The sequence below is a fragment of the Pleurodeles waltl genome, chromosome 5 (assembly GCF_031143425.1).
Source record: "Pleurodeles waltl isolate 20211129_DDA chromosome 5, aPleWal1.hap1.20221129, whole genome shotgun sequence".
Lineage (NCBI taxonomy): Eukaryota > Metazoa > Chordata > Amphibia > Caudata > Salamandridae > Pleurodeles > Pleurodeles waltl.
Window position 1 is genome coordinate 355083218 of NC_090444.1, and position 16486 is coordinate 355099703.

The 16486-nt window shown below is 39.6% G+C and overlaps 1 protein-coding gene across 4 annotated transcripts in view; it reads right to left on the bottom strand.

Annotated features, from left to right (window-relative positions):
* Nucleotides 1-2284: 2284 nt before the first annotated feature.
* Nucleotides 2285-16486, bottom strand: part of MACROD2 (mono-ADP ribosylhydrolase 2) — a 5612477-nt gene continuing 5598275 nt past the window's right edge. For all 4 annotated transcript variants that reach the window (XM_069234098.1, XM_069234097.1, XM_069234096.1 and 1 more), the window contains one exon: nt 2285-6181. In XM_069234098.1, the coding sequence (XP_069090199.1) occupies nt 6153-6181 (29 nt within the window). In that variant the 3' untranslated portion in view covers nt 2285-6152. The remainder of the gene's footprint in view (nt 6182-16486) is intronic.

The following is a 16486-nucleotide window of genomic DNA, read 5'->3' on the forward strand; positions in this document are numbered from 1 at the left end:
GACACTAAGGACATATAATTACTGGCATCAGGGAGCCTCTCCCTTCACTTCTTCTCATTCAAAGCCTATGCATCCTCTGAAATGCAATAGGAGTCAAGAATTTTACATTCTATAGTTTTGTTATGAGGGGTTTTAATATATCCTTTTTCCATGCTTCTACGATACCTATTCTGTCTTCAATGTCAGTGATCTTCCGCTGTAGACTCCAGAGATCTGAGCCCCAATTAGGTACTAGGCCAATTCCCTAAATTCTCTCTTTTCAATTATATAAAGATGTTTCTCTGAGTTGTTAAGTTAATTTTTGTACACAGACATTGCCACATGAGTTGATTTAAATCCTTTTGTCATCCCCATCATTGAGAGCTCCTCTGTATAAAATATGGATTGAATGTTAAATGGTTGATGTTGTTATGTTTTTCCAGGATAGTTAGCCCAGACAACGGGAGCTTCTTAGTCAGAAAATCAGAGCATCAAATACAGTTAATCCCAATTTCCAAATGGCTGAAGTCGGTCAACCTGCAACAAACTCCACACAAGAGTGCCACAGCAGTGAGTTCAGCAAATGACCAGCATAAGTATTAGGGCTTGTGCAGTCACGGCGCACGCGCACCTGCAACTGAACTTCTTCTTGCCTTCTGTCACAACAGTGCTGGATCACTTCAACAAAGTATGTCAGAGAGGTGGCTTTACCATGGTAAAATATGTGTGGGTAGTACCTCTCTAGAAAGTTTCCAATTTCTATTGCAGGTGGCAGGTGGAAAGAGTGGCCATTCATTTAAGGGTATATTTATCAAAGGCTTGCGTTGCCAGTGTGTCAGGTAAGGTGACACAAGGCCCTTGCCTTGCCCACCTTGCATGTCTTTGCGTGGCATAGTAAATCTGGAGTAATACAAAGGAGTGCAAGTCAACGCATTGCCTTACTCTGCCCTGGGAAGGCATTCCATAGGTGGAGCATGGGTGTTTCCATGCATCCACTCATGTTTTTGGTACATTCCCAGGTTTACTTACAAAAGTAAACCTGTGAATGTGTCACAAAGCTACTTCTTCCCAGGTGAGGTGTTAACAAGAAGAAATATTTTATTTCTCCTTGTTTTTCCTCTTTCTATGTGTGCTGCATCCTGCAGCACATGTAGAAAGAGGAAAAAGACTCTGGGGATTGCTTTTGTGCAGGATGGTAACCCTTCTGGCACAAAAACTATCCTGCCTGTAATTCAGGCACCCTTGCACTGCGGGGGAAGGCTGCCTGCATTGGTGCTAGGCTGCACCAGTGCAGGGAGAGAGCAGGAATGTTTTAGTACATGTTGCACTTTCCTGCCCTTTCCCTGTCATGCAACACAGCACAGCAAGATGTCTTGGCGCGTTTCATGACTTGCTCGGAGATCTGGGCCTTTAAGTCTGCAGACCCACGCTGCAGCTCTCACTGGTGGCCTACTTATATAGTCAAGGTGTGTGTCAGTACATGTGGCTTCCCCAGCCAATGCAGATCACCCACAGAGCCCTACATTCTGCACCCAGGCACCATAGAAGAGCATTTTAAGCCAAATTTTTTGTCAAGGACTCTAATGCTGCTTTTTTGCCAAAGTATTTGGAATGGCACACACAGAGCCCAGCAAAGGTTGCCCGTCTTCCTTGTGTCTGGACTCTGCCTCTCTCCTTAACCTGTTTTGATGATATTGATGTCTTTTTGCTCACCAGATTTTTCTCTATTGTTTCTAAATTGGGTTGGGAGTTTTATTGTGTTGGGTTCTTTACTTTAAAGCTGTTGGTACTACTACAGGGAATGCCTGCTGCTCGTGTCATAGCACAGAACAGCATCTCGGAGAGATTCTATCCGAGCTCTTTTTTTATCTAGACAGAGTTAATTTAGTTGCTGATAAACCCATTTCTGAGACCAGAGGAAATGTGGAAATTCTGTTTGAAAAAGAGGCAGAGTTGCTGCATATTGAATCTGCTGTTGTTCTATTACATATATTCATTAAAAATTTAGCCATGAGCTGCCACTCTCCTGACACTTTTAAATTATTTCCCTAATTTTGCAGTCAATCCGGTTCTTGTATCGCACAAGATTGGGCGACAGGTCACACGGTGTTTTGATGAATTCATTTTGTCTCACAACTTCTTATGATATAAAAAGCACGCTTGCTATTGAGACGTGTTTTTTCTAATTGGCTTTTATTTTATGTGCGTGGTTTGATTCTGCCATCCCTGATTTAGTATTGACGAACTTTCCGGAACATTTTATGATAGTGAATTAGTTCTGAAAAACAAAACCAGTGCAGACATGTACCCTTTAACAAGTTTTATTATTCTGATCATAACAACACTTGCAGAATGAAGGCATCAATTATTTGAATTGCAAAATGGAAAGCACAAACTAAAAAAGTAACAAAACTCATATGCAAAGTCATCATTTTAATGTCACATTTAAACCCAAAAATAACATTTGTTATCCCAATCGATAGTTTATATAATGTAAAAGAAGATCATTATTTTGCAAGCTGCAGAGAAAATGTATTCACAATTAATTCAAAACAAGTCTTAATCAAGAACAATTACAAATGTCTGACTTTCATTTGTATCACAAATGTCAGGCTAAGGCATCTCCTCAACTTATCTTTTATTTAAACAAAATATTTCCATCAGAAAACCATATTCATAGTATTTTGCTAAACCAGTAGCTGTAGAAGCAAAGCCTGCATGCACTCACCTATCATCTTCTTGTTGGAAACACGTCAGCAGCGGAATAGTGAAAATGGATGTAAGCATTTTCAGTTCTTCAGTAGAAAGATTGACAATCAGCATCAGTGAGTAAAAAGTAACCCAATATCACAGAAAATGTTTCCGCAACCTCAGCCGTACGCAATTATCCGAAACAAAATGTCTGCCGCTACAGCAGTCACTAGTTGGGAAAAACGATGCAATCTCTGGTGGTATCAGTGTCTCTTTAAAATATTAATGGACTATTATATAAAAAGCATACTTTCACAGTTTGTATTCTAAAATAGTGTGTACTCTGATAATGCCACTGCAGCGTTTTTCTTTGTTCAATTACACTGGAGTTACAGTAGTACTGTTTTTGGTATTTATTCACAGAGATCATGACACGGGTGACAGTGTTCATACTCATTATGATTGGCGTGAATGAAAAGGTTTACAGACCGTACCAGCCATACATTCCACGATTACTGTTTGCATCCTATTTTGAGGAAGTGCTCCATGGCTACTGCTAACTAAGTAAGAACGTTAGCAATGACTGAAGTCAAGTGGTGACACTGAACTCAAGCTATTTCAGTACAAAGCAAGGTACTCAATAATATTTGGAGAAGCAAGCACCATTAAATGCTGATGAAGTATTACACAGATTCTGCCTACCACAATTTGGGTTACTCTAAACAGTGCAGTTAGTGATGATACAAAGCAATTAAATGGCTAGCTCATCACTGTGTGGACAGGCACAATCAGATGTATTTCTATAGAGAAAGACTGGGACAATTCAACGAGCTTCTTTACCTATGGTTACCTTTGGATCCTGCTCACTACCGTATTTCTGCTAAGAGTTGGCTATGGCTCTGTAGGTAGTGGTCTCATGAAATAGACCTATGTGTTTAGATCATTTAAGGTAGCCACAGTTTGTGATCCGGCCTAAAATGAGGCATATGTGGTATATACAGATCAAGAAGTGTGTAACCCAAAGCATGCATGGAGGGCAGGGTACTCCATCACATATCTGATGGATATCCTGTTTGCCTCATTACAAGTGCCATTGGATGTAATTCACTTGTGATAATGTGGATGGGATAGCCACCAGGAGTAAGCCATCTGCTAAACTCTAAATCATGTCCCAAAATAATTTGCTGTTTAAGACTACTTTTACCTGCATGTTTAGAAATGAGAATCTATGCCTCCACCCTCCTTGCAAATAAAGTATTGGTGACTTGTAATAATCCAGAGAAATGTCCACAGTAGCTGAAACAAATTCATAACTTGACATTGCTTAAAGTTTCAAACAAGTATACTTCAGAAAGGGTGATTCTCGTTTATAGATCAGATGGCTTTCAATAGACAGACGGCCAAACACTGTTCCGCCAAAACAAATTAATGCGTCAACAATCCTTTGGATTTCATTGTCGACAGGTGTAATCGTTATAGATTTGTATCAGTGGATATCAATGGACCTATTTCAGGAGTGTCCAGTGTTGGTCCACGAGAGCAGGAGCCAAGCAAGCTTTTCAGGATAGCCACATGATGCTAATTTACATACAATGAATACAAATGAGAAAAACATAAAAGACTTACTGGTTATGCGGCTCCTGGCTCTCTGGATTAACAGTGTACATCCTTGTTCAATGGGTTATCAAGTGAAAAGAACCTGCTCTTGTTTCTGAAGCACTTCAGTGACCTTATGGTACAAATATTTAAATGGACTTTATAGTTAGTGAAAAGCGAAATGTCATACAATCATACTGTGTGAGGTGCGCAAAAGCAATTTCACCTACTGGTAGCTAAGTAGAGCCAGGTTTCTTCTACAAAACATTGAATACAAAGCAGACACAAGTCAGAACTTGAATGGCAAGGCATGTCACTATAGGGTATACTTTTCATTTAAATTTCAAGAACTGTGCTCCCATTCCCCTTGCACGACAATCACAGTCTGTTGCAAGTCATAGGAGGGAGGGCATTACTACACTTCGCATTGAACATGGATGTGCAAGTAAAAATGCAGGCTATACAATAAACCATTGTTAATTTTCAATCACAATAATATGGAATGTTTAACAGAACACTAACCTTTGACAGCAGCTGTACAATTTCTATCTCTTCCATACTATATTAATTTACAATAGTTTACAGTACAATGCCTTGTCGAGAAAACAGCAGACATGTTAGCATGAACACGTCTGTAAAATAATAAAAGGCATTTGGGAACAACCAATATGCCAGTATCCAATTGCTTGGTAAATTTAACAAAACAAATCATGCATAGAGAGAACACAATCAGATCAGTGTGAGTAAGGGTGCAAATGAACCTATTAAAGCTAAGGGCAACAAACAGAGGCACAGGTTTAAAATAATTCTATTTTTCCCAACTACTAGCAAATTGCAGAAAAAATATCTGCTTCTCACAACAATATCTGGGAATTAAGAGAGCAGCAGTAGTACAAATAAGTATATAAATTGTCCATAATAGTTGGGCTCTCTGGCCACCTAACCTTGCTACCACAAGTATATGCACACTCACTCCCCTGTATGGCCCAATGTATTTAATAGAGTGAAATCCATTCAGAATTACAAGCGATTATGCTACCTTCTGAAATGCCTGATCTACGATGACCAGGTGGGTCAAGGCAGAATATGAAATGCAAAAGTTTCCAAGTTGCTTCAATTGAGTCCACCCGTAAAGACAAAATGTAAACTTGGGTTATATTACTAATGCAATTTAAGTTTACTCAATTTCCTCTGTTTGACACATTTTATTTGCATTTTTTGTCACTAAGTATGAACGTTTTGACCAACAGCAAACAGCTGAATTAATTATCACTAGTTTAGAGCATTCTTATAATCGTTCTTTCACTTATTATTGCCAAAGAGATGGTACAAGCCAACACCATTGTTAATTTTACTAACTAAATTAGTATGCACAAATAATTGAGGGAGCTAGCACTACAAAAAGAAACTCTGTTTTGCACAAAACCAGAAGGATTAGCATAGTAAGTGCATATGGAATACATAAAACCTTTCTCTATGTTTAATGTTCCATGAATGTAAAGTTTTTTATTTTTTTTACATAATTTGATTCGTGCAAATCCCTAAACATTGTTATTTTGAAAATATCTTTGGCCCATAATAAATTCTATAAGCACCCCTGACATACATCATTAATGGTAAAACAACAACAAAAAAATCAACAATAAATCAGCCTTAGTGTTTGAAAAGAACAAGCAGTGAGAAACATTATTAAAACTCTGAAAGCACAACTGCAATGAGGTACCAAGTATATTGAAATCTGTACTGAAAAATCAACAAATAGCAAACACAGGACCTTGCTGTCTATTCCCCCACCCTTTCCCCTGATGTGCACCCTGGGTGCTGTTTCTGTATTCGCCGGGAATGGTGCTATCTGAAGCTGTTGGCCGTCTTTGAGTTTCAGCGTCTCACTGTTCTTTTTTCTCATCGGGATCCCCTGTGGGAGTGAAATGAAACAGCCCATTAAAATCAATATAACAAATCTTTGCAGGCCCAGCACGACTGCCTTTTTAAACCAGATTTTTAATGTATTTCTCTAGTGAGAGAGACATGAAGAAAAATTCCTGTGGGGTTTCCACAGTGTGATAGCTTTGCCCTTTGTATGGCCTATATGTGACATCTGTTATCTCTAACAAGAGTACAAAAGTGACTAATAAATTCAGTGAAGCAAAATGCACAGAGTGACTAGAGGTAGATTGTTCTTTTGAGCTGTACCTGCCTGGCTGAAGTGAAGGACTTGCTTAAACTATTCTTAACTATTCTTAAATCCAAAGCAAGGAATGTCCTTTTGCACATTTCATTTCACATTCATTTGAAAAGTCAGAATAGCTGTATCATGTTTAGAATAACATTTATAAACTGTCCTGAAGACTGTGTTTCTCATTGAGAGCAGGGTGGTAGTTGAAGGTACCGAGAGAATAGATTCCAAGCAAACCAAAATAATTAGTGCGAAAGTGTAGCCAAATAATAGATATTTCAGACTAGCAAATGCCAACTGTTTTTTTCTCACAAATCTTGCACACAAAAAGTGAAAATAATATTAAAAAAAATACTTTCTTATCAGAATTTTGCCTCAATTATACCTTTTAAAAGGAGTTGCGGTTTTGGTCTTGACTCCGCCATGCACAGTTTTCTCCTCAATAATTTTACTACAAATGTTACATTGACATTATCAATGATGTTATCAAAGACGTTATTAGTGATATGATATGTTTGTAGTTAGCAGTGTATGGCGAGGGCGTGAGTTATAGTTACCTGAGATAACCAGAACTATAACTGCTGAATTTCTATGTTTTGTGCGAGTAAGTTCAGAACCTAACTATAACATCCCTGTAACCTTTGGTTTTTTAAGTGAACTTCCATGTTTTTTTAATTCTATTTCCGAGCTATGACGTCCCTGTACCCTTTGGTGTTTTCAGTGAAAATATATGTGTGTATATGTTCATATATAGATATGCACACACATATATATATATATATATATATATATCTTTAGATAGATAGATAGATGCTGCAATGGGTTGCCATTTGTCAACTATTTTGCAGGACAGATAAATGTTTGTGTGGATCTTTACAATAGCTGTCAGAGCTGTTAGAGGTGTCAATGCAGTATTTTGCAGAAATTTGGGATACTGTAGTATTAATATTTTTGTAAATAGTAATGTTTTCCATGGCACTTAATGGTACAGCTCTGCTATGTCTAAGCACTTTAAGTAACAGACGTTACTGTGCTTTGTAGCCTTTTTTTCATTATAATGGTGAGTCTATAACCTGTAGCCACATTGGCTGACTGCAGGTAGTGATCCATGAACAAGAGCCGAGGTCCTCATTGTGAGCCTGTGCCGTGCTCCATTTGGAAAGCCTAACATGCAGGAATAATTTGTGTGTGTGCATGTTGCTGTTTGTTATTTCTTTTCACAGTAATGCTGGGAATGGTATGTGTGTGGGTGTTTTTGTGTCTAGATAGTGACTTTATTTTATGTTTTTTAAAATTGTTTCTTCTTTTTTTTAATGTTTAATTTGTGTTTCGTCTTCTCATAATCTATATAAAATTGTCATATTTTTTTATTGCCTCCATGCATAAACCAGTGTTATGCCCGAGTCATGCTAAAGAAACAAAGAACTGCACAATCCCGCAGACTTCAATAATCACCATCGTAGTATGTTTAGTGCTTTAATAACTGTCCTGTCATAAGGTCCTGGTGCACTTGGCACACAGCCCATCTCCCCTTCCATAATAATAGCACAAACCACTAAATGCCAGCCGGGTACTCGGTGCCAGTGCCTGTGGTGCCAGTGGTCTGTCAGTAGTCGTGCTGAGACAAATGGAACCTAATAAGAGAATGGGCATAAACTTACAGTGTTGCAGAAAAGCAGTAGACAGATGGCTGAAGGTAAATACCGCAGATGGCGGTGAATCGACTCCTCCAAGATATCGCTGACATGTACAGGTGACAAAGTAGGCATGGGTGGTGCCCTTTTGAGAGACTGACCACCACATGGGGCTTTCTTTTTTAAACAAGTTCAGGAGCCCGCACTTTTCTTCTTTTAATGTTGCCCCAAATTTGTGAATTTGCTGTGAATTTGTGGCCAAAAAATGAAAAAAAATGTTTTTTGCCTTGGCAGGTTACCAGGGGGTATTTATACCCTGCCCCATTTTCTTTATTTTTTTATATTTTTGTTTGGGACTCGGCTGAGTCGTAGTCACAAAATGGCTGCCAACACTACTTGGCTGAAGTGTTATCAGCCAAACACATCTCTGCTCAAGATGGGAAGAATCTGTGATTATTCCTGCACCTAGATATACAAATTTGGATTTCCTTTAATTTCTCGAAAACAACTGAACAGATTTACACAACAGTGTTCTTTCTGGACCAAGAGCTATGTTTCTGCCAAATTTGGTGTATTTCAGTTCAGGTCACAGTTGAGTTTAAAATCTCTATGGGAATTAACATGGGAAACACACTTTTTTTAACCCCCTTTTTTCTCGGGCCAGCTTGATGGATCACCCTGAAACTTTCCAGGGACGAGAAGAAAATAGAGGAAACTTTGTTTTAGAAAATTTCATGAAGATTCATCAACCAGTGTCAAAGATATAGCCAAGTAAAAAATACTTTTCCCTCTGTATTTTCCCATAGGGTCTTTAGACATGACTACATCACAAACTGCTGCACATAATAACCCCAAATTTGCCAGGAAGCTAGGTCTTGAGATGCAGACACTGCCTTTTGATATTTGGTGTGAATAAGGTCAGTAGTTTTGGAATTATTATAGGAAATGAAATATAGATATCTGGGTGGAGCTTAAGCATACATCTCATGGTGCTTCAACCTGGAAGTTGTTGCCATAATCAATGCCGCACACAAGAATCGTAGCTTTAGGAAGATTTATTGAAGTAGTAGCCTAACATGAAGATCTGCGCCACACCTTGATGTTCAGTCACCAACTACCTACCCTAGAACCTTCCTTCAACCACATTCGACACTCTAGTGTTGTTGCATGCTAACCCCCCCGCATTCTTCACTTAATAGACACATACCAAACATCTTTCCTTTTTTATTACCAACAATACAACACAACTTAAAATATTTACTAAAACAATACAATCATACATACTAAATAATTCCTCTGGAATAAAATACTATACAGTTCCATTTGAATACATTTTATACAATGATTATGTGCTAGAATAACAAAACATTGCAGACCTTTTTGAGCTGAGGCACCATATAGGTTTCCAACCTCTCCTGCTCAAACACGAAACACGAAACACGGAAGCAGCTACCGCTGATGGCCCACCAGATCCAGACATGATTGTGGCCAAAACTCAAGAGTTGCAAAACCAGAAAAAGAAAAACAGTATGGTGATACGTAATTGTCTGCGATATGAAAGTAATGTACGCCAATCACTGTATGTAAAGTACAAATAAATGTCCTATGCTCACCACTGATCACCAATGTTAGAAATGGGGTCTCTAGTTAGCAGTGGTTTGCATGCTGTCCAAGTAGGAATCCTCAGTCTAGTCAGGGTAACACGGTCACACAGCTAAGATAGCCCCAATCACCCCCTTGGTAGCTTGGCACAAGCAGTCTGGCTTATCACAGAGGGAATGTGTAAATTATTTGTGCACACACAAAGTGTCACAGTAAAAACACTACAAAAGGACTCCACACAGTTTTTAAAAATAGCCAATATTTATCTGAGTAAAACAAGACCAAAATGACAAAATTCCAACATAAACAAGATATCAGTTTTTAAAAGTTTAAGCAAATCTTAATCTACAGGAATCCTTGGATGTATCTCTTTAGCACAGAGTACCTGGGATGCGTCAAAAACAAAGTCTGTGCAGGCCACTGGGAGGTGGGGTGCCAGGAAAGCAAAGCAATGTGTTGGTTCTTTACTGCGCAAGGGAGGTGTTGTATCAATTATTTCCACAAAGTTGAGATGCTGCGTAGGTTCCTTACTGGCAAGGGGGGTGATTCATCAATTATTTCCTCACAGGAAAGGCACTGCTTCGATTTGTGGACACATGGTCTCGGTTCCTTACTAAGGTGCGGGGTCGATGAGAAAATGACGCCCATAGATGATGTGTGGAAAAATCAGATGCGCTGGGTTGATGGGTACACATTGGAACAGGTGCTGTGTCGATTCTGCAGCTGATGGACAGGCGTTGCGTCATTTTTTAGCACAGTGCGTTGATGGTTGGATTTCCTCCTTCACATCACCAGCTTGCACTTCTAAGGGCCCAGAGAGTGGAGTTGACACCGCTTGGCAAGTCTGGACTCTCGGCAGAATAGCCCAGACACTTGCATATGAAGTATTTGAGGTCCCCAAGACTTCTTAACAAGAGGCAAGCTCAGTCTAAGCCCTCAAAACATTGCATATTCAAAATATTTAGCATAATTTAAACATGTGTAAACTTTATCTAGTTAGATATAAGTGGGCTGTTTAAAGTAGGTAATGCTGGTGGCAATGATTCTGCATAGTTCTGGGATCGTTTCATGACACAATCACAACAGGTGAAGCGTGAACCTTTTTTGTTTCAATCTTATGGAGTCCCACTGAGCCCTCTAGTTTGAAAAGCTCTTTTAACCCAGCTGAGTCAATGGCATTTTTTTAACATAAAAAACATAATTTCAGCCAGGAAATTTGCTTGCAAACATGTTTTAACAAGAAAAGAATAAAACAAAATATTTCCAGCCTGTGGGTAAATTTGTGAAAAGTCTAAACTTTGCAAGCTGACAAAGTTAGGATGTTGTAACCTTTGCATATCTCCTCTGCCAGAATGTGAAATGTTCAAAGCCATATTCCTAGGTACATACTATGAACATAAAACATTACATTGTCTATACGGAGAAGTTTATGTATAGTGCCATAAATACATTAACTCCTAATGGTGCTATCAAACTACTTAGTCTTCAGAAAACAGTAGAATCTGAACTGTTCATACATTCCTAGGACTAGGAACCAGTAACAAAAACATGGCATTGGACAATGCTAAGAAGTCCATTCCAGCTTGTCCAAAATCAGTGGGAATTGCCTCCACTGTTTACCCCGTTATTCCGCCACTAAGCAACATCCCTCAGTGCCTTGACAACCACCAATAATGTTATTGTCAGAGGCTGGTCTGTAAATCAATGAAAACTAACTTCAAAAATACCTATTGACATTTTTGTGCAAGTATACATGGTGTTCTAAAGCGGCCTGAAGGTATGAATCTAAGATTCTGAAATAAAATCAATTAATATGTGCATGCATATATACATTTGGAAACAGATTAATGTCATAGTGTATACAGTGGTCTTTTGTATTTTTGAATTACTTTAGATTAGATGGTTAAACTACACAGAGGTCCAACTGCCTGCTTGGGTTATAGGAATTATTCCCAAATGGGATTATATATACGTTCAGGCTACCAATGTCTATGTCTATAAAACAACTGATATTACTATTTAGAACAATATCTCCTAGCATTTAATCCCCTACAGGTAGTTCTATTTGTGATGAATTATCATTACCTAATCCATGTTACAGTTGTGTTTTATTATTTATATTATTAGACTGATTACTTAGGGCTATATGCCTCGTTGCTTCAAACTATATTTGCGAATCTAAGATGCTAACATTTTAGTTTCACTTTCAGGTATGCATGGTTTCCTTTATATCCTCGGGTAAGATATATATATGAACAAGATGGGGCTGCAGGATGGATCTGAAGGATTTTCTTTTTAGGTTATCTGTTCAGTTTAAAATATGAAGGGGTCCGTAGCCTATGGAAGCTGAAAACTTCACTATTGTTCCTCTAAGAAACCTCTTGGTGGCTTTTACAGCATCTCTTGATAACTAATGTTTTCTTTCTCTATAGTCAAATTGCAAAATCATACAGAAAACTATTGTATGTGCAATATAAATGTATATTATGTTTACTAAGTGTTGCAGAATACAGATCATTAGTACAGGGTAATTTGTTCCCCCCGCCCCATTTCATACTTCTTCAGTGACCAAATGTGTTAGTTCAAAGTTAAAAATAACTCCCTAAAGTGGCCTTGTTATGTTTTATGAAAACCTAATGAACACACTTTAATTATACATAACTAACCAGTAAATAAATATTGCATGTGTTCCACACTAACTGATTTTCAAAAACAATGTAGGAACTGCTATAATGTATCCAGTCTCCTTGCAGTAACTGTTCCTCAGAGCAACTGTGTGGAGATGCTTTGACTAGAGGTAAACATCTATCACTGATAAACTCTAGAATTTACTTGATGTTAGCAAATGGTTAAATGTACAGCCATTTTCCCTACTGAACCCACTGGTAAAATCTATTCTGTACTGTCAAAGTAGGGCTATGCAGTGTTCTTCCTGCCAAGCTAAATTTCTCAGTAAGATAAAAACTGTGAATAAAGGCATGGATGTTAGGGACCTGGAAGAGGTGTGAACTATAAAACCATGACTATGTTAACCCCTGATAAAGTGGTGGTCTTTGCCAAAGCCGTGAAAATGTTGTTCAAGTATGGAGTAAGAAAGAAGGCAGTTGAAAATGTGTAACAACATAAGGAAACAATTTGGACTCAGAAAGCCAAGCAAAAAGATCAAAAATGCATTTATTGCCTGTGTCTTTAGAATTCAGAAAACCCTGATGATATGTGATGGCACCTTGAGGCTTGCGGTTGGCGGTGGCATGTTCTGATTGGCTGAGCTGAGGCCTTAACCAGGCAGAACCCACCACTCCCATCAAAGGTGAGTGATTGTGTTCATTGTATAACCTGCGCTCATCCTTGGGTAGCTTGGCACTGAGCAGTCAGGTTTATCATAGGGGCCATGTGTAAAGCATTGGCACGGCACTAGCACACAATAAATACACTGAGCATCGTAATAGAGACATCCAAATAAGGGTATTAAAATATAGTTTGTACTCAACAAACACATTCATTAACACAACATGAATATCATGCAAATCAGGGCATAAATTACATTTAGAAATATTACTAACAGTACTAGGCCCAACTGTGTTAAGACGACATTAGCAGTATGTACATGTGAGAAAAATAATACTTTCCCTACCAGCCCCTTCATGCTGTGTCAACACATGCGGTCAGCACGAGATCCACCCTAGCAATTTTCTCAATTCACTGTCACACGATTCTAGTATGCACTCCAGTTCACAACAATAGCAGCAATGTATACATGCAGAGAACAGCAGCTCTTTTAGACAGTTCTGTGGCCTAGGTGGCAGAGGCAAAACCCATTGTCAACTGTGATAGTCCTCAGACCAAGAAACAGCGTGTACACCATACCACCATGCGGTGTATTCAATCACAAGCGGTCACTTCCATTCCCTTGCTCCTCATTGCTATGCGGCGCACTGATATCAGACAGGCTAGTATAACATGCACTCGCTCACAATCGTTCCAAGCACCCTAATGTGGTGCACTGATATCTGGCAGGCTAGTGGTCACTGCACTCGCAGACACCCCCCCCTTGATTCCAAACCTTCCTCCACCCTCCAACCAGTTCCTACTACCCTGCCCCTACCCGAGCTGGAGATGATAGCACCCCAGATACTAGGCCATTTATCGCTGGAATTATACTTATTCAGGATCCTCACGCAAAGGTGGGGGAGAAGCAGAGATAACGGCTGATCAGGCAATAATCGACAAATGGGGATCTGGCTAACACTCAGGGAGTTCACTCAGGGGTTTCAGCATCTCGCCTTACGGCGTGGGCCCTGGTTTGCCAAGTATGGGGGGGTCACTCTGGGACACGCTGTTCACAGTGGCGCCACAGCCCAGCAACTCCAATATACAGATAGTTACCAAATCCGTGCCTCACTGGTAGGAAGCACAACGTCTGGGGCGCAATCACTTGAGTCGCTCCAGACAGTCCTGGTTGCCCATGAAGAGTTACCAAATTCGCACCTCTCTGGAATGAGGCACAATGTCTGGTGTGCAATGACCTGAGTCGCTCCAGACAGTCCTAGTTGCACTTGAAGAGTTACCAAATTCGCACCTCCCTGGAATGAGGCACAATGTCTGGTGTGCAATGACTTGAGTCACACCAGACAATTCTGAACAAACAAGAAAAGTTACCAATGCCATACCTCCCTGGAATGAGGCACAATGTCAGGTGCATGATAACTTGTGTCGCAGCAGACAAATCTGATCCCACACAGAAAGTTACCAGTACCGTACCTCCCTGGAATGAAGCACATTGTCTGGTGTGTGATGACTTGAGTCGCACCAGATAAATCAGATCACAAATGGAAAGTTGCTGTACTTCCCTTGAATGAGGCACAACGTCTGATGCGCCATGATTTGAGTCACACCAGACAAAAATAGTCACATACATAGAGATGCAATTTAAGCAGTACTGCACGAGGCAGAACAGGACACTGCTCCAGGTACGCCTCCGCCTCCAAAGATCACAACTAGGGAATCAGACACCGCACACAATGAGCCTGCAGTTGGGTGTCACACAAAAGAAATGCGGCACTCTCAACAACGACCTCCACCAGAGAACAAGAGGCAAAACAACAAGCCCTTGGATAGCACACTTCAGAGTGCCACACAGCAGCAACCAGTTTGCCCAGGTCAGCCACGATGCAAGAAGGATGTGAGGTCTCTTCCTACGGCAGTGCATAACAGATTCTTTTGGCAGTGTGCCCCACATTTCTGCAGGTGTATCTCAACTTTGCTGCAGTTGGGCACCAGTAGTTAAACTATATGTGCCCTTAAAGTTGGGGAAGGTTCAGAGGCTTCCCCTTTGAACTACAGATGCCTCCCCTAAATTTCAGTCATGTCTGCCATGGGGGTGTGGAATGCATATCTTAATCCTTAGTGAGGACATGATCTGGTTCTGAGAGGCTAAGTGTCAGAATCTCTCCCTCCAATCTATCCAGCAAGGCCCACAAATGGCAGAGGTCTTCATTCCAGTTGTGTTCCAAATTTTATAGCTGTTGCTGAGGAATTCACAGATGTGCACCTCCATTCCCCAGTGTGGACTCATGTTGAATTAAAAGGCACACAAAGAGTTTTAGGGGAGAGAAATCTCCACTTTCTAGAAGTGGCATTTCTCCATGATTATTGACAAAACCACCTTTACCAAAGAAAGGGATTTGTTAAGACAAATCCATTGATAGTAAACAACATGAGGCAGCTCTGCCGCAATTCACTGTTGCAGCTAAAAGTAATTGTAATACTTCTCCTATGTTAACCTATGGCACAGCAGCTCTCCTATGCCATGAAAACACTTGGGTATTCTTCACTCTCTGGGCATACGTGCCCTTGCACACATACAATCCTACATTGGCAGACTGGACATAAGTTTAAAAGCATAAAAGTTGCAAATGCACACACACAGGCCTAGACAGTCAGGCAAGTTACATGTTTAAAGCACCATAGCTGCTAATGTGCACACCAGGGCCAGCACCACTTCCCAACATCTACTAGTAAAGAGTTATTAGAAGATATTTTGTGAGTCACAGTGGAAATACCCTTAAACTGACAGGGAGTAGTTTGTATTGGAAAACTACTTCTATATGTGTTAAAGACTGAATGTGGGCATTTTTTGAACTATGAATTTATGAGAGCGTTGAACATACAAAAGGGACAAACGTGGAATAATTTGCCATCCTGAATGTCTTTGTGTAAATAACTACTTAGTTAATTTATTTAATTATGTTAGAACATTAATTTGAGTGGAAGAAGGAGAATGAATAGAAAGGAGCTAAAAAAGAAAGTGGAAAAGACAAGAGACAAAAGTTGAAATGGCACAATATAATTAAATTCTTTTAAATTATGTTTGTCCAAGGTCAAAATGTTATAGTGTGGATACTGGGTGTGAAGGATGAATCTGATGGCGAGGGAGGATCTAATAGGCACAATATTACAAACGATAAAACAATCAAAACTAGTGCTTTTTTAGACACTCTGGGGATCTGGAACAGCCCCTGTGGACAATCACCAAACAGAATGAGCAGAAGATTTCCTTATAAGATGGATCCATCCCATCAGTTTATACAAACAAGGAGATAACAATATTGGAAACATAAATATATGGAGAAGGCTCTCCCTATTTTCAATTTGACTAACTTTCAATTAGAACAGGCCATTTTAGATCTCCTAGGCAAAAGGTCTTACATTTGTTCCTACTCAGAGGATAAATAAGTTTGAATTTATGAAGGGTACACAGGCCTTTTCTGTAAAATTCTTTTAAATTAGGGCGATTATTACAGAACGG